At 43.1% G+C, this 20,300-nt stretch overlaps 1 protein-coding gene across 1 annotated transcript in view; it reads right to left on the bottom strand.

Annotated features, from left to right (window-relative positions):
* The window catches only part of LOC112075273 (talin-2-like), a 56,195-nt gene that overhangs the window by 34,388 nt on the left and 1,507 nt on the right, over positions 1 to 20,300 (bottom strand). Inside the window, 2 exon segments of the mRNA XM_024142297.1 lie at positions 276 to 373; positions 633 to 800. Coding sequence (XP_023998065.1) covers positions 276 to 373; positions 633 to 768 — 234 coding nt within the window. The 5' untranslated portion in view covers positions 769 to 800.

Raw genomic sequence — 20,300 nt, 5'->3', positions numbered from 1 at the left:
TGTGTGATCTTTGAGGACCGACTTCAATCAAGAATAGTGTCAGTGTGTGTGTGTGTGTGTGTGTGTGTGTGTTACAGTATGTGATTCTCATACTTTAAATACTTTCTCCATGGCAACAACTACAAAGAACCCTCGCTACAGTAGAGAACCCTCGCTACAGTAGAGAACCCTCGCTACAGTAGAGAACCCTCGCTACAGTAGAGAACCCTCGCTACAGTATAGGACTGGTCAGATTACTAAGGGTTACTGTAGGTATGCTTTAGGTAGGTTTTTACCCCATTCCGCAGCATGTAATAATCCAGAGTTCTTCCTGACTCCAGCCAGATKCCTTTCCTGGGGTCCTCATCAGAAAGGAACAGGCCGTAGTCTGAGGCTGGAAGACAATAGGAATAGAAGTTACCATTAGCAATAGGATGAATGATGCATTTCTAAGCTCTTGTTTCTAGTGTTGAGAGGCAGGTACCATTCTAATTCTTCCAAAGTGCATCCTCCCTTCCTTGAAGTAATCAGTGCTAAGACATGACTGGACAGATGAAAGCCACGTGGTGCCCTTGCTTTCACCTGTTAAGGAAGGATGCTCTATTAAGGAACTTGAACGTGGCCTCAGTCGCTTGTATGTCTGTGTCTTGTACCTTGTCCAGTCTGGGCTTCGGGAACCCTCTCTCTGATGATTCTGCAGGCGTCGTAGACGGCCGTGGACGGCTCAAACTGCATGGTCTTCACCAGGTTGCACTGGCGGACACAGATCTTCAGGGACAGGGCCACCATCTTGGCGGGCGGTGTGGGGGGTACGTCTACACCTGCGGAGAATGGAGGGTGAGATCAGTATAAGATGTGGATGAGAACAAAGGAAATACAACTACTTAGATATTTTCCATGAAGCCAAGACACAGACGTGACCATACCGCACCGCATTAGTAATATTTCACAGAATTCATTCTTGTGAGTTAGAGCCGATGACAAATTCACAAGTTTTCAAATACAGTCCATCTGTTGTCTGGGGAAAAACGAAGGGGGTCAAAACTGAAGTCATGTCTGTATCTGGATTTAAACAACGTGAGAAGAACACTGCCATCTGTCTGTCTCACTGAGCGGGCAGACTGGGCAGCCACTCAGACAACCTGAAACTCAATTTATCTGTAACCCAGACAGACAGAAATAAGCCATGTGCCACTCGGAGACGACTGAGAGAACATATCCTGCATATTACTCTGACAAGGAGAAATAACTGCACCTGGTTGATACACACTCAGAGGGTGCAAGTCTAATCAGTCTATATACCTAGACATATACCTACAACCATTTCACTACACCTGCAATCACATCTGCTAAAATAATGTATGTGACAAATCAAATTTGATTTGACAGCGTAAGGGGAGGATTTCCTACCTAATATACAACCTGCCGGACTGACCAGAACAACCTGCTCAAGTTAGGAAATCACTCGCCAACAATCTATAGGACTAGGGCTGTTACGGTGTCCATATTACCGCCACACCGTGGTCACGAGTCATGAAGGAAGTAAAATTCCACATGACCGTTTAGTTACGGTAATTAGGCTTCTCCAAGCTCTGATGCTGCGGATGGTCATTAATAGCCTACCTAACTTGCTAACTGCCTGGTACTCTGCACTCTACTGTCCTTCTAATCACTTTGACAATGCAAATGTGATTGAAAATCAAATCAAACACTTCATGAGCTCATGTTGCACAACATATATTATTTAGTATATCTAAAGACAAGAATAAATCAAGAATAGTCTGATGGATGACAACATTAGCTTGTGAATTATATATTATCATTTGTGAATGATGCCCAGCATAAGGCAAGAAACAATGCATTGTTTTGGCTACTTAAAAAAAAAATCATAGTGGCACACCTCATTTAGCCTAGCCCATAGGCTTATATGTTTTGATAAGGTTTGTATTACAACTAAAGTGGATAAATAACTTCTTAAAATTAAGCACATTAAACCGCTTTACAAGGGGCGTAGAGCCTAACTCGCAAATAAAACAATAAAAATCTAATTTTATTTGTCACACACATGGTCAGCAGATGTTAATGTGAGTGTAGCGAAATGCTTGTGCTTCTAGTTCCGACAGTGCAGTAATATCTAACAAGTTCTCTAATAAATTCACAACAACTACCTAATACACACAAGTGTAAAGAGATGGAATAAGAACATGTACATATAAATATATGGATGAGCGATGGCTGTGCGGCATAGAGATGCAATAGACGGTATGAAATACAGTATATACATATGAGATGAGTAATGTAGGATATGTAAACATTATTAAAGTGGCATCATTTAAAGTGACTAGTGATACCTTTATTAAATCCATTTATTAAAGTGGCCAGTGACTTGTGTCTGTATGTTGGCAGCAGCCTCTATGTTAGTGATGGCTGTTTAACAGTCTGATGGCCTGTAGATAGAAGCTGGTGATTTAATTTATTTATATATATATAGCTATACAACCACTAGCATCAACAAAAACTTTTACGCAATGAGGCTGTTTTACATAAGCGGGAATGTTCCATTAGCGGGAAAACACCATTATCAAAAGTGACCGCAAATGCGATTATGCATGTAATGCTTGTTATTAAAAAGGTGCATTTTTATATATAAAAGCAATAATCAGCGAGTGAGTCAAGTTTGGGGATGATAATTTTCACAATAAAAATGCACCTTTTTAATAACAAGCATTACATGCAGAATCGCATTTGCGGTCACTTTTGATAATGGTGTTTTCCCGCTAATGGAACATTCACGCTTACGTAAAACAGCCTCATTGCGTAAAAGTTTTTGTTGATGCTAGTGGCTGTATTCATTTGATATCTAATCGCATCCCACAACTGTCCCAGAGTATGTTTGGAATATTTATTTCCTCACACAGAATAGGTCAACTTTTGTACTATGGGGGATAGTAGATTGACATAGGCTAGTGCTTTTACTGTTCGTTAAGCCTACTCATCTTGTTGGCTGACGAAAAGTAAATGTGGACAGTTCTTCCAATATGCACCTCGGCATGTGTCTGTCTTCATTTGTAGCCTGTGAGAAAGACCCAATCACATGATGGATAGCCATTTGAGTGAGAGGTGCTTGGAGGATGCAGCACTCAGGGAGAAGGGAATTATCATTATTTTATTCAGCACAAGGGCACTGGCCGCAAAAGGCACAGATTATTTTAGGGGGCATTACGGCCACACAAAGGGGATGATGCCGGGAAATTCGAGGCATTATCAACTGCTTGTCCAATTGTGAATGAGAGACTGATGAAGTGTGTACAGCCTGCGCATAAAACAAAGCAAAGCTCATGCCTTTCATGCAACTTTTTTCAAATCACGATTAGAGTCGCATCAGGCAGTCTTACAATGTATTACAAATCTAAACATATAGCCCAACGTTTGAAGAACTAAAGTTACATGTATAACTAAATTAAGCATATAGGAGTACCTATTTCTTTGTTAACCGCTCAACACAGAATTCACACTCCCTCAAATCCTTTGGAGAAAATATAATTTATATTTTGTTCAGCTTTGTTCAATTGTATTCTTCATACTATAAAATAATCTAAAATAATGCCACAGAATTCTAAGCAAATCTTGTCTGCTAAATGAACTAGTGTAGCCCATAGCCATATGGCATAGCCAGGACCTAACATAAAGACAACTCAGAGTACACTATCCTGTTCTTCTGAAATAGACTACATTTTCTTCATATCATGTTTCTTTAGAGCCGTCTAAAATTAATAATGTATTTATTGTGAAGGTGTAGGCTATATTACATGGTTTTATTAGACTTTTTATAGAYGTTACAAAGTTCTGCATCAGATGCTTGTATTGAAGCCAAGTGACGCTAAATTTGTTTATGTTAATTAATGGTCAATTACCGTGAGACCGGTAGTTATTTGCTTGACAATCACCGGCTGATTACATTTTGATTACACTTTACCAATACTGAAACATGCATGAGAGCACCAGCTGTTCCGGAAGACTGTGAGATCACGCTCTCCGCAGCCGATGTGAGTGAGACCTTTAAACAGGTCAAGATTCACAAGGCCAGACGGATTACCAGGACGTGTACTGCAAGCATGCGCTGACCAACTGGCAAGTGTCTTCACTGACATTTTCAACCTCTCCCTGTCCGAGTCTGTAATAACAAAATGTTTTAAGCAGACCACCAGTGCCTGTGCCCAAGAACACTAAGGTAACCTGCCTAAATGACTACTGACCMGTAGCACTCACGTCTGTAGCCATGAAGTGCTTTGAAAGGCTGGTCATGGCTCACATCAACACCATTATCCCAGAAACCCTAGACCCACTCCAATTTGCATAAAGCACCAACAGATCCATATATGATGCAATCTCTATTGCACTCCATACTGCCCTTTCCCACCCGGACAAAAGGAACACCTATGTGAGAATGCTATTCATTGACCACAGCTCGGCGTTCAACACCATAATGCCCTCAAAGCTCATCAATAAGCTAAAGACCCTGGGACTAAACACCTCCCTGTAACGCTCGTCTTCTTCCTCTTCTGAGGAGGAATAGTAGGAAGGATCGGAGGACCAATGTGCAGCGTGGTGAGAATTAATTTTAATAAGAATACTTAAACAACAAACAAAACAATAAAGTGAACGAACGAACGAAAACGTAACAGTCCCGTATAGTGAACACGAACACAGGAATAATCCCCCACAACGACAAAACAGGCTACCTAAATATGGCTCCCAATCAGAGACAACGACTAACACCTGCCTCTGATTGAGAACCATATCAGGCCAAACACATAGAAACAGACAAACTAGACATACAACATAGAATGCCCACTCATATCACACCCTGACCAAACAAAACATAGAAACATACAACGCAAACTATGGTCAGGGCGTGAGGCGCTCCTCAGTCCATTGGGGCCTTTTATTAGRGTTCCCAGTCCAAGGTCGGCGGCGAGGGTCGCCGCTCTAAAGAGGCCACTGAAGCGGGCAATGACTATGGTGGAGTGGGGTCCACGTCCCGCGCCAGAGCCACCACCGCGGACAGATGCCCACCCAGACCCTCCCCTATAGGTTTAGGCGGCGCTGGACAGGCGGGAGCACCTGGAGGAAGGAAACGGAGAGACAGCCTGGTACGTGGAGGAGGCACCGGATAGACCGGACCGTGGAGGCTCACTGGAGGTCTCGAGCACCGAACCTGCCCAACCCTACTTGGCTGAATGCTCCCTGTAGCCAGGCCAGTGGGCTGTGCTGGCGAACCGGGGACACCATGCGTAGGGCTGGTGCCATGTACCCCGGCCCGAGGAGACGCACTGGAGACCAGATGCGTTGAGCCGGCTTCATGGCACCTGGCTCGATGCCCACTCTAGCCCGGCCGATACGAGGCGCTGCTATGTAACGCACCGGGCTATGCCTGCACACCGGCGACACCGTGCGCATGTCCACATAACACGGTGCCTGCCCGGTCCCTCTCTCTCCACGGTAAGCACGGGGAGTTGGCTCAGGTCTCCTACCCGACTTAGCCACACTCCCCGTGTACCCCCCCCATGACATTTTTGGGGCTGCCTCTCGGGCTTCCAACCGCGCTGCCGTGCTGCCTCCTCATACCACCGCCGCTTAGCTTTCGCTGCCTCCAGCTCTGCTTTGGGGCGGTGATATTCTCCAGCCTGAGCCCAGGGTCCTTCTCCGTTCAAAATCTCCTCCCATGTCCAGGAGTCTTGAGATTACGAACGCTGCTGCTGCTGCCGCCCGTTACCACGCTGCTTGGTCCTTTGGTGGTGGGTGATTCTGTAACGCTCGTCTTCTTCCTCTTCTGAGGAGGAATAGTAGGAAGGATCGGAGGACCAATGTGCAGCGTGGTGAGTATTCATTTTAATAAGAATACTTAAACAACGAACAAAACAAAGTGAACGAACGAAAATGTAACAGTCCCGTATAGTGAACACGAACACAGGAACACAGGAACAATCACCCACAACCCACAAAGACAAAACAGGCTACCTAAATATGGCTCCCAATCAGAGACAACGACTAACACCTGCCTCTGATTGAGAACCATATAGAAACAGACAAACTAGACATACAACATAGAATGTCCACTCATATCACACCCTGACCAAACAAAACATTGAAACATACAACGCAAACTATGGTCAGGGCGTGACACTCCCTCTGCAACTGGATCCTGTACTTCCTGACGGGCCGCCCCCAGATGGTAAGGGTAGGTAACACATCCGCCACGTTGATCCTCAACACAAGGGCCCCTCAGGGGTGCGTGCTCAGTCCCCTCCTGTACTCCCTGTTCACTCATGACTGCACGGCCAGGCACAACTCCAACACCATCATTAAATTTGCTGATGACACAACAGTGGTAGGCCTGATCACCAACAATAAGACAGCCTATAGGGAGGAGGTCAGAGACCTGGCCGTGTGTTGCCAGGACAACAACCTCTCCCTTAACGTGATCAAGACAAAGGAGATGATTGTGGACTACAAGAAAAAGAGGACTGAGCATGCCCCCCATTCTCATCGATGGGGCTGCAGTGGAACAGGTTGGCCCCAGTGATGTATTGGGCCRTTTGCACTACCCTCTGTAGTGCCTCGCAGTCGGAGGCCKMGCAGTTGCCATACCAGGCAGTGATGCATCCAGTCAGGATGCTCTCGATGGTGCAGCTGTAGAACCTTTTGAGAGCATCCTGACTGGATGCATCACTGCCTTTCAAGTTTTCATAACACATCGGTAATCGGTATTTTTGGACACTCCACGAGGAGACTGCGTGGCAGGCTGACTACCTGTTATGTGAGTGCAGCAAGGAGCCAAGGTAAGGTGCTAGCTAGCATTAAACTTATCTTATAAAAAACAATCAATCTTAACATAATCACTAGTTAACTACACATGGTTGATGATATTACTAGTTTATCTAGCTTGTCCTGCGTTGCATATAATCGATGCGGTGCCTGTTAATTTATCATTGAATCACAGCCTACTTCGCCAAACGGGTGATTTAACAAGCGCATTCGCGAAAAAAAGCACTGTCGTTGCACCAGTGCACCTAACCATAAACATCGATGCCTTTCTTAAAATCAATACACAAGTATACATTTTTAAACCTGCATACTTAGTTAATATTGCCTGCTATCATGAATTTCTTTTAACTAGGGAAATTGTGTCACTTTTCTTGCGTTCTGTGCAAGCAGAGTCAGGGTACATACAGCATTTTGTGCAGCCTGGCTCGTTGCGAACTGTGTGAAGACCATTTCTTCCTAACAAACACCGTAATTAATTTGCCAGAATTTTACATAATTATGACATAACATTGAAGGTTGTGCAAAGTAACAGCAATATATAGACTTATGGATGCCACCCGTTAGATAAAATACGGAACGGTTCCGTATTTCACTGAAAGAATAAACGTTTTGTTTTAGAAATGATAGTTTCCGGATTTGACCATATTAATGACCTAAGGCTCGTATTTCTGTGTGTTACTACATTATAATTAAGTCTATGATTTGATAGAGCAGTCTGAGCAGTGGTAGGCAGCAGCAGGCTTGTAAGCATTCATTCAAACAGCACTTTCGTGCATTTGCCAGCAGCTCTTCGCTGTGCTTCAAGCATTGCGCTGTTAATGACTTCAAGCCTATCAACTCCCGAGRTTAGGCTGGCAATACTAAAGTATCTATTAGAATATCCAATAGTCAAAGGTATATGAAATACAAATCATATAGAGAGAAATAGTCCTATAATAACTACAACCTAAAACTTCTTACCTGGGAATATTGAAGACTCATGTTAAAAGGAACCACCAGCTTTCATATGTTCTCATGTTCTGAGCAAGGAACTTAAACATTAGCTTTTTTACATTGCACATATTGCACTTTTACTTTCTTCTCCAACACTTTGTTTTTGCATTATTTAAACCAAATTGAACATGTTWAATTATTTATTTGAGACTAAATTGATTTTATTGATGTATTATAATAAGTTAAAATAAGTGTTCATTCAGTATTGTTGTAATTGTCATTATTACACACACACATATATAAAAAGATATTAAAAAATTGTATCGGCTTTTTTTGGTCCTCCAATAAATCGGTATCGGTGTTGAAAAATCATAAATCGGTCGACCTCTACCCTATATAGCCTCGTTATTGTTATTTTATTGTTGCTCTTTAATTTTTTACTTTATTTTATTTAGTAAATATTTTTCCTAAAACTGCATTGTTGGTTAAGGGCTTGTAAGTAAATATTTCACAGTAAAGTCATGTGACAAATACAATTTGATTGAAGTTTASTGGATCTTACARGTCAGGTCCGGCTGTTAAAACACTTCCTAGCATTGAAAACCAGTTGGCTCTTTTCTTCACTATCAATAAAGTGAAACATCTCTCCCTTTATTAGGCTGCCAGAGGGAGGCTTAAAAAATGCAATGGCTGGCATCAAACGGGAGAACTGACAATTCATGTTCTTAGTAACAACCAAACCATCACTCATCATTTACACAAGTAGGTCTTGATTRTTGCAATAATAAATACAAATATTTGTCATAAGAMTACGGTTGGCATGAGATGACTGCGGCAGGCTAACGAGAGGATGCCCTGCTATCAAACATGGATTACCACACCAGCCTGCCATCCTTCCTATTCTCTCCCTCAGACGAGGAAGGATTTGCTGAGATCTAGTCGGGTTTTGAAACACCTTCCAGTACACTGAAAAGCAAACCCACTGTGGGAGAAAGGGATATAGAAACCACAATGTACAGTGAAATGACAAGGTAGAATATTGGCATAGCTTTTCATGATAATGTTCAGATTATTAGGTTTACAGTAGGCAAGTAAATGGGGTGGTGTTTATGGTCATTTGTGAGCAGGCTAAGCCCTTGGCTTCCAGATGACCCCATATCCATGTCTGACTCCCTGCTACTGTGTGACATCACCTCTATAGCCACCTGTCATTTGTCCTGTCCTCCAGACCACATCCATTCAATTAACACTTGGGTGGCTGCAGCCCGTATTGACAAGGCAGGCAGGCAGAGACGGGTACAAAGGCAAACACCTCTGCCTGTTCCGCAGTACCAAGGTCATCTCCAGCCAAGCGGTCTGACAGAGAGAGGAGAAAGACCCTCTTGTACGCACACAGCCTCACACCTGATTCACGTTCATCATACATATCAATGTCTAATAAAGGAGAGCAGAATAGTATCTGAAAGCAGAATAGTATCTGAAAGCAGAATAGTATCTGAAGCATACTTCAGGTCAACAACAACACATTGTAAGGAAAACAACCCAAGGTGAAATCTGAACCACTTCCTTTAGCAGGAGTGAGAGAGGGATGGACAGAGGAGAGGGATGGACATAAGAGAGAGAGGGATGGACAGAGGAGAGAGAGGGATGGACAGAGGAGAGAGAGGGATGGACATAGGGATGGACAGAGGAGAGGGATGGACAGAGAAAGAGAAAAGGGTTAGAGCATGGAAAGAGGGAGAGAGTGAGAGAAAGAGGGAGAGAGAGAGAGAGAGAGAAATAGGGAGATAAAGGAGGAGCGTACATAGAGAGAGACCATGTGATTCAATAGATCAATGAATGAGCCTGGTCCTGCTGGGAATCCCCAGGCCTGGTTACTGTAACATGGTCTCCAATCCAATAGGAGACTACAATACTGGAGGGCCACTGGGATGGACATTCAATACACGGACAGAACACATCAATGTGGTCGCAAATACAATACTGTGTGTGTGTGTCCACCAATACAATATAGCCTCATCATATGACCGTCAGGCTGGCTCTACAACAGCACATGGCCTTCGGGGTAACACAATGAAGGTTGGAATAGAATCACATCTACCTCAGATTTGATTAAGTTCCATTTTGCAAAAAATGTAATCCCTACGGCCAATTCTACATTCAACCATGATGAACTCAAATTAGCCTGCTGCAAGTGAGATGGATTTGTTTGGGGAGAAGGGCGTGGTAAAAAAAAAAAAAAAGAGAGCAACATCTGGTGCGAAGCTAACAGTGAGAGACGCAGCAGGCTTCTTAAATATCTTCTTGATAAACTGAGGCTAAAGGTTCTAATGCATTCCCGGAGCATGTAGCAGACTATGATCCATCCATTTTACATGGAGCGCCTGTGGATAATAAATAGGTTAGTGATGTCAGACCATCTTCTCCATGCAGCCAGTCCCCACATGAATGATTACAGAAACATACATGAGTTTCTCAGACTAAACAGGATGGGCCATGTTAGTTTGATGGAGTGTGTAGACATGTGTACTTGTGCACAGAATTGTGTATTAAAAGTCCTAAGAAACACCAAAGGGTGGTCGGTGTGTGAGGACCAGGGCTGTAGGTGTGGTAGAGACACAGTATGCCAGTGCTTTAGTGCATGGGTACCACACATGTAAACCTACTATGTACAATCAAAAGACACACACACTGTTGCAGAAGTTAGGTGGTGTGTACCTGCTGCCTGGTTTACTTGGTGATTTATCAACTTCACATGTATCTCATTAGCACGGCATCTGGATTCTCTCCAATACACAAACACAGTGGGCGACGCTGAATTACGTGTGTGTGTGTGTGTGTGTGTGTGTGTGTGTGTGTGTGTGTTGGGGTCAGGAGGTCTGTGTCAGTAGGCAGCAGCATTAAACACAGAGGTAAGGTTTCACCCAGAGAGGAGAGGAGCCTCTGACCCCAGACAGACCTGCTGGAGGGTAACTAGAGAAGGAGCAAGACAGAGGCCATCTCCAGCCTMATCTATCAACTTATTGGCTACAGCCTCCCTCATCTTCTCAACCCACTGTCTCTGGACGCTCCATGTAGCCAAGGCTGCCTGCCTGCAGGCACATATCTAGGACCAGCTTAGCCTCTCCCGGTCCGAAACAAAATACCGGGAATTTACCCCTAGTACTCTACTCCTACCTGCGACCTGATGGCTACTGACAACCCACATCTCCAACATGTCCGTTCAGCCATGGGTTGCCATGGTTACATAAACTGCTTGCAGTAATCTTTGTCCTGACATTTTCAAAACAAAAGAGAGGGGGAACAACTACACACTGTCAATGTACCCACACCGCAACAGTCCCAGATTGACGATAAGTAGATTCTCCTCTCTCAGTGGAGGCAGTAGAACCACATCAAAAAGGCAAGGCAGTCAGCTTGGATCAGTGAGTGAGTAAAATATACCCTGCAAGATACCTGAACTGAACACTCTCTCAACGACCAAACCCTATACAGAACCAGGAGGTCACTCACCACACAACTCTCCACCACAACATTATGCACAAGGAGTAACATGATCAAAGCCAGCTACAACGCAGGAAACAGGAATAGGGAGTCCCCTATGATGTCAGGTGCAGATATCAAATGACAGGCCAACCGTGAGTTTTTATGATGTAGTTCTGCATACATGTAGTCTGATTACTATCATGTCTGGTAAAATCCCTTGAGGGGCTTTTTCAGGGACAGAGAACAGATAACGGTTTCCATGTTTCTGTTCCACCAGCTTAGATTGTTTCCCTGCAGTCATAAGAAGGTTGTGAAAGATTTTTGAAAGGACAGCAACACAGGAAGTAAAAGGCATCAGGCATAAATCTCAGCATCCTGAACCGGATCACTCAACGAAGGGCTGAGCCAGAGCAGACATGACAGCAGCATTTGCACTTACCACCCTGGACCTCCTGAAACATGCTGCGTAAGCAAGCACTGTCGATAACTAAACAGTCACACACACCCCTCTTCTGGTTCGCCCTGTGTGAGATCCTCTTCACACTCCACTATATCTCCATGTCAGCTGGAGGCAGCAGGAGCTAAAGCACTAGATGAGCCAAGCTCAGAAGTGAGTCATTATACTATGGTTCTGGGTGGGTGTTCGTCAATCCTGCCTCTCTGCCTGCCTCGCTGCGCTGCCTGCCTAGGCAATAAACATCTCCATAACAGCACACATCAATCTCCCTGGAACACACAACTTGCTTTGGGTAGCGTCCCAAATAGCACCAACATCATATTTAGTGCACTATCTTGACCAGGGATATAGGGTTCTGGTCAAAAGTTGTGCAACAAATTGGGAATATGGTACATTTGGGATGCAACCTGGGACACTCTTCCAAACAGAGGGATTTCCTGAGACGCTCAAGAACGTGTGCTTTTCAATGCGACCACTGACTTCCCTACAGGAAGATCTCACAAAAGAATAGTACTACCAGTCTGTCTGTAGACAATAGTCGGTAGGTGGGATCTAGGCGTTACAAGGCTGTAGGTGCACTTAAAATCCCATCAAAATGGCTGAAATACAGTGCCTTCAGAAAGTAGTCATACCCATAGACGTATTCCACATTGTTGTGTTACAGCATGAATTCAAAATGGATTAAATAGCTTTTTTCCCTCTCACCCATCTACACACAATACATCATAATTACACAGTGAAAACAAGTTTAGAAATGTTTGCAAATTTGAAACAGAAATCTCTGATTTACATAAGTATTCACACCCTGAGTCAATACTTTGTAGAAGCACCTTAAGAAGCGATTACAGCTGTGAGTGTTCTGGGTAAGTCTCTAAGAGCTTTCCACACACGGATTGTGCAACATTTTCCCATTATTCTTTTCAAAATTCTTCAAGCTCTAGTTGTTGATCATTGCTAGACAACCCTTTTTCAGGTCTTGCCATAGATTTTCAAGACTGTAACTCAGCCACTCAGGAACATTCACTGTCTTCTTGGTAAGCAACTCCAGTGTAGATTTGGCCTTGTGTTATAGGTTATTATAGTGCTGAAAGGTGAAGGTATTTTAAAACCTCCCTGGTCTTTGTGGTTGAATCGGTGTTTGAAATTCACTGCGACTAAGGAACCTTACAGATCATTTTATGTGTGGGGTACAGAGATGAGGTAGTCATTAAGAAATCATGCTAAACACCATTATTGTGCACAGAGTGAGTCCATGCRACTTATTAAGCAAATTTCTACTCCAGAACTTATTTAGGCTTGCCATAACAAAGGGGTTGAATAGTTATTGATTCAAGACATTTCAGCATTTCATTTTAATTCATTTCAATACAGTAGGCAAGAGAGGAGCATGTCAACAAGTCACATTTCTAAAAACGTGATTCCACTTTGACATTATGTGGTATTGTGTGTAGGCCAGTGACAAAAAATCTATTTAATCCACTTTAAATTCATGCTGTAACACAACAACATGTGGAAAAGGGGGTGTGAATACTTTAAAATGTACTGTACATATTATCCATATAGACTACTGTGTATACACTATTCAATACATTAATTTCAATGCATTACACAGCCTACATATATTATCTATGTTCAGTTTCAGCGCACTTGATCATTTCCTATGACTTACAACACAATATTCTACAGGCTACATTCTGTCCCTCAAGTCCTTTCACCATGTGGGAGTCCCATCAGTGACACAGSAGCATGGATTCTATCCTAAAGAGAGGGAAATCAACACTCTGTCATGTACTAGATACAGCTGAAGTCGGAAGTTTACATACACTTAGGTTGGAGTCATTAAAACTCGTTTTTCATCCACTCCACAAATGTCTTGTTCACAAACTATAGTTTTGGCAAGTTGGTTAGGACATCTACTTTGTGCATGACACAAGTAACCTCAGAAAACAATTGTAGACCTCCACAAGACTGGTTCATCCTTGGGAGCAATTTCCAAACGCCTGAAGGTACCACGTTCATCTGTACAAACAATAGTACGCAAGTATAAACACCATGGGACCACGCAGCCGTCATACCGCTCAGGAAGGAGACGCATTCTGTCTCCTAGAGATGAACGTACTTTGGTGCCAAAAGTGCAAATCAATCCCAGAACAACAGCAAAGGACCTTGTGAAGATGCTGGAGGAAACGGGTACAAAAGTATCTATATCCACAGAAAAACGAGTCCTATATCAACATAACCTGAAAGACCACTCAGCAAGGAAGAAGCCACTGCTCCAAAACCACCATAAAAAAAGTCAGACTACGATTTGCAACTACACATGGGGAGAAAGATCGTACTTTTTTGAGAAATGTCCTCTGGTCTGATGAAGCAAAAATAGAACTGTTTGGCCATAATGACCATCGTTATGTTTGGAGGAAAAAGGGAGAGGCTTGCAAGCCGAAGAACACCATCCCAACCGTGAAGCACGGGGGTGGTAGTATCATGTTGTGGGGGTGCTTTGCTGCCAGAGGTACAGGTGCACTTCACAAAATAGATGGCATCATAAGGGAGGAAAATTATGTGGATATATTGAAGCAACATCTCAAGACATTCGTTAGGAAGTTAAAGCTTGGTCGCAAATGGTTTGTCTCCAAGTGGACAATGGACCCAAGCATACTTCCAAAGTTGTGGCAAAATGGCTTAAGAACAACAAAGTCAAGGTTTGGAGTGGCCATCACAAAGCCCTGACCTCAATCCTATAGAAAACTTGTGGGCAGAACTGAAAAAGTGTGTGAGCAGAGGCCTACAAACCTGACTCAGTTACACCAGCTCTGTCAGGAGGAATGGCCAAAATTCACCCAACTTATTGTGGGAAGCTTGTGGAAGGCTCACTGAAATGTTTGACCCAAGTTAACAATTTAAGCAATGCTACCAAATACTAATTGAGTGTATGTAAACTTCTGACCCACTGGGAATGTGATGAAAGAAATAAAAGCTGAAATAAAATATTCTCTACTATTATCTGACATTTCACATTCATAAATAATTTGGTGATCCTGAAATGTCAGGAATTGTCAAAAACTGAGTTTACATGTATTTGGCTAATGTGTATGTAAACTCTGACTTCAACTGTAGGTACACATAACTCCCTACTCATGATTCCCCTCAAGCCTCGTCACTGCAGCTGCTAGCTGGAATGGGAACACACAGGACATTCCAGTTTCAAACTCCAGTTCGTAAAGGCTTCGGCTCCAGAATACATCTCTCTGCTTGGCCTGCTTCCCAGTCCTGACAGGTGCAGGTACAGGCCACTGGTTTCTGCCCAGGCTATACAAGTTGACTGTGATGCCCTGTGGAAAGCACAATGGCCCTGATGGCATGGAGTGCCTGGAAGGTGACAAACAACTGTTCCAGTGCCAGCCAGCTGCAGCAAGGGCATTGGCCTAGTGGCCTCTAACCCAGACCCAGCCAACAGCCATACCAGTGAATTGAAAACCACTAGCAAGAAGACAGATGTGTGTGAGTGTGAGAGAGTGAGAGCATGACGGTGTGACCATGACCGTGTGAGGCAGAGGCCTGCAGCTACGCCCCCCCCCCAGAGTTCTCATCAGGCATAAAGCTCATGGTTTCACTTCAGAGCAATACTCAGACTGAACCTTCTGACAGTTAAAGCCACATGAATACATAACTACATGCCCTTGTAAAACGTATAGAGCTATTGACTTTTGCTTACTGATTTGAACAGTTGATTCATTTGATTAATACTAGAGAAGAATAACGAAAGATGGAACATTCTGGCAAACACTTCAGTTCCTTGCACCCCTCTGAAAAATGTGAAACCTGTCAACAGCACGACATCACTTATTTATCGAGCATGTAATTTATCTCTTTTAGGAAACACTTAATAGCCTAACCACATCATGTAAACCTCAACACACAACAGCTCATAGCCGTTAGCTACAGTCCCACAACAACATGTGCCCTTGTCTCTTACCATTTTCCAACAACTGGTATTTTATGAATTGAGGGAGGCTTAGACAGGCAATTCAATGACGCCATGTTGTTCACTAAATATTTTCACATCAACAGTCCATGGGAATTGAATGTGATGTCTGCCCTGAAACGTGTTGGTTTCTCAGCCATTGAATAAAGCTATTGCAACACTGTTCATAGTAGAAGAGAGCTTTGAAGACGGTTAAACAAATCATTTTTGTAGGTAGTTAAATGACATCAACCAAGTCAAAAATAAGCAACCACCAACTAACAGTCTGCTTCAGTCCAACACTGTTGGATATATTAATTGTTATTACATTTAGTAGGTTTTTATGTTGTTTCATGTTGCTGGTAGTGTCATAAATTCACTAAAAATAAACATCTGCGTTCAAAAAAAAGAGTGAAGATCCTGTCTTACTTCCAGAGAGGATAGTCTAGGCAGTAGCTTAACCTCTCCACTTCACATCATACTGCTCACTCTTCTGTCAGGTCAGCCTTGAAATGACCTTCCTGATCTATTTCAGTCTGGCATGGTTCTCACTACAAATACCATTAAGGGCTCTTAAAAGTGCTTAAAGGGCTCTACACTGCAACACTCAATTGATCTTCTTGGCAAGAGAACACAATCAAAAGGATAGGTTCTACCCTGGCAAGGTTGACGATAAAGGTTAAGAGAACGAAAAATACACCACATGACCAAAAGTATGTGGACACCTGCACGTGGAATATCTCATTCCAAAATCATGGGCATTAATATGGAGTTGATCCCCCTTTGCTGCTTCTGGGAAGGCTTTCCACTAGATGTTGTAACATTGCTGCGGGGACTTGCTTCCAGCCACAAGTGCATTGAGGTCGGGCACTGATGTTTGGTGATTAGGCCTGGCTCGCAGTAAGTGTTCCAATTCATCCCTAAGGTGTTYGATGGGGTTGAAGTCAGAGCTCTGTGCAGGCCAGTAAAGTTCTTCCACACCGATCGACAAACCATTTCTGTATGGACCTTGCTTTGTGCACTGGGCATTGTCATGCTTAAACATAAAAGGGACTTCCCCAAATGGTTGCCACAAAGTTGTAAGCACAGAATCGTCTAGAATGTCATTGTACACTGTAGCATGAAGATTTCCCTTCACTGGAACTAAGGGGCCTATGCCCGAACCATGAAAAACAGCACCAGACCATTATTCCTCCTCCACCAAACTTTACAGTTGGCACTATGCATTTGGGACATGTAGATTTCTCCTGGCATCCGCCAAACCCAGATTTGTCAGTCGGACTGCCCAGAGTCCAATGGCAGCAAGCTTTACACTACCCCAGCCGACGAACAGATCTTGTGCTGACGTTGCTTCCAGAGGCAGTTTGAAATGCGGTAGTGAATGTTGCAGAGGACATACTATTTTTACATCCTACGTGCTTCAGCACCCGGCGGTCCCGTTCTGTGAGCTTGTGTGGACTACCACTGTGCGGCTGAGCCGATGTTGGTCCTAGACGTTTCCACTTCACAATAACAGCACTTACAGTTGCCTGGGGCAGCTTTAGCAGGGCAGAAATTTGATGAACTGACTTGCTGGAAATGTAGAATCCTATGACGGTGCCATGTTTAAAGTCACTGAGCTCTTCAGTAAGGCCATTTTACTGCCAATACACCTGTCAGCAACCTGTGTGGATGAACTAGCCGAATCCACTCATTTGAAGGGGTGTCCACATACCTTTGTATATATAGTGTAAATAAATTCATTGGACCAGCATCGTTAGAAAACTGACGTAGTGAATGGTAGCAGTAAAGAAAGTCTGCCATAAAGAAATACCAGCTAACTACTCAAACACAACTGTTTTCCTGTAATATCATTAATTTAAACATTTTTCAAATGATCTACAACCACTTTATTACACGTTTTTGCGACCGCTAGTCGTGTTTTCAATGTTAATCCTGTAAAATCAGCAACAGCGCTGGCCCAATTAATGTGTTGATTTGCAGATGTGTCGCATGGAATTCTTACATGGTCTTAACCTGTATTTTTTCTAAAATCAAATCAATGTTTATTGGTCGGGTACACAGATTTGCAGATGTTACCGCAGGTGCCACGAAATGCTTGTGTTTCTAGCTCTCAACAGTGCAGTAATGCCTAGCAACACAAAACAAAAATAATCCAAAAAGTGAAATTAAAGAATATAAAGAAATGTCTGAAAAAAATGTAATTAACAACCCAAATAGCACTGTAAAAGTAATCCAAATGCAATCTACACTGGATAATCTACACAAGATATAATAAGAATGATATGTACAGTAGTAGATATATTAGTGTGAGCTGTGTCAAGAATACAGTATAAAAGTATGTGGTGTGTATCAACAGTGTAACTAAAAGACAATGTAAAGTAGYAGAAATATTAGAATGAGCTACGTCAAGAATACAGTATAAAAGTATGTGGTGTGTATCAACAGTGTAACTAAAAGACAATGTAAAGTAGTAGAAATATTAGAATGAGCTACGTCAAGAATACAGCATATAAATACACAGAACCAAACCCCATAGCAAAATGGATAGAATTGCAGGAAATTAGCTTTCAGACCTGAGCTGCTAATGATCTGCGCTTTCGATCTAGCATCCTGGAAAACTTATGGAAACCACTACTTGATTGAGTAGGAAACCACTGCCTTCCCTCAGGAGAGGTTAGAGCTCTAAATAGGAAAATTACAACTAATTTCCCTTGTTCAACTAATGCCCCATATTTAGGCAATTATCCATATGTAAGTAATTATAATATATGGATCTGTTTTTACAAATTGAATGCAACAAACAGTGTAACACAAACCAGCTGTAAAAAGCTATTAGGATATCAATTTCTCCTGGCTGTGGAAATAAGCCAGAACATATGCTTCCAACATTGAATATCCCCATGAAAGTAAATGACTTCTGCCTAATTGAGAAGTAATGAAACGATCCCAAAGCACCGTACAAACTAGGCTTTTTATTCATCGCAAGGGGACCAAGTGCACAAAAGAGGTACAACGGGATTCTAAGTAGTGTAACAGTCCCGTGTGGCTCAGTTGGTAGAGCATGGTGCTTGCAACGCCAGGGTTGTTGGTTCGATTCCCACGGGGGACCAGTACAGAGTATGAAGTATGAAAAATGTATGCGCTCATTACTGTAAGTCCCTCTGGATAAGAGTGTCTGATAAATGACAAATAAATTAAAGAAACACATTAAAGAAACACTTAGCTGATAATACAATAGCTTCAAATGTGAAAGCTAGGGCAAGCACAACCCAAGCAACAGTGCAGTCTTTATCGAGATTGAAAACAACCTTCAACAAATCACCCCAGTCAGATATTTGCCGTAGTGATTATGCTGTAGCTGAGCACCAATAAACATCACACAGTCAGATATTTGCCGTAGTGATTATGCTGTAGCTGAGCACCAATAAACATCTCACACAGCCAGACTTGGCAGATATCCAAGGCACAACTTGGATTACTTATCTACGAACTCAGGCAAAACCAAACAGGAAAGACGGCCACTCATCTGAGTCCAATCTCACCACACAATTGGCTCGTCTCTCAAGAGTTTTTTTTATTTACTGAGCATTCCTTCTCAAGATGATAAACTAATCTTCCAGATCTATAAACTGTGGAAATGAAGGCAACTGAACGTGTGTGTGTGCATGTGTAAAGTAATGCATAAATGAAGAAACTACCTTCACTACAGTTTTCTAGAACGTTTCTTAACCACAAAAGAGCTGCTACTATTATGGTGCTAGTTCAATCAGAGATCCATTAGCCCTGAGAGCTGGTGGCCTTGGTACTGCACTGATTGACCATGACTGGAGTGGACACCACAGAGAGCTACGACAGAACATCAGCAGGACTTTAGTAGATCGAGATGAGAAGGTCATTGAGATCCACTAGTGAACATTTCCTTTATTGGTACCTAGAGGATAGCAGCATTCTGATGACAGCCGACATATTTATACTTCCCTAGTTTCCCCTCTCTTTCCCTTTCTCACTCATACCACCAGCCACAATGCTAATGACCCACACAACACAGCAACTACTGCTGTCCACAGCCCCAGCTACACAGCTCTCCTCTCCTCCTAGTGTGTGTGGAGGCATCTGGAGTGGAGGCTAGCTGCTGACTATTATCACCGTCAGCTAGCAGGACCAAACTATTACCACCGTCAGCTAGCAGGACCAAACTATTACCACAGTCAGCTAGCAGGACCAAACTATTACCACAGTCAGCTAGCAGGGTATAGTTTGGGCCTGCTAGCTGACTGTGGTAATAGTTTGGCCTGCTAGCTGACGTGGTAATAGTTTGGGCTGCTAGCTGACTGTGGTAATAGTTTGGGCTGCTAGCTGACTGTGGTAATGTTGTGGTCTGCTAGCTGACTGTGGCAATAGTTGTGGGCCTGCTAGCTGACTGTGGCAATAGTGTGGGCCTGCTAGCTGACTGTGGTAATAGTTTGGGCCTGCTAGCCTGACTGTGGTAATAGTTTGGTCCTGCTAGCTGACGGTGTAATAGTTTGGTCTGCTAGCTGACTGTGGTAATAGTTTTGGGCCTGCTAGCTGACTGTGGTATAGTTTGGGCCTGCTAGCTGACTGTGGTAATAGTTTGGGTCCTGCTAGCTGACTGTGGTAATAAGTTTTGGG

Source organism: Salvelinus sp. IW2-2015, unplaced genomic scaffold (genome assembly GCF_002910315.2).
Source record: "Salvelinus sp. IW2-2015 unplaced genomic scaffold, ASM291031v2 Un_scaffold3057, whole genome shotgun sequence".
NCBI lineage: Eukaryota > Metazoa > Chordata > Actinopteri > Salmoniformes > Salmonidae > Salvelinus > Salvelinus sp. IW2-2015.
This window is presented reverse-complemented; position numbering and strand designations above follow the sequence as displayed.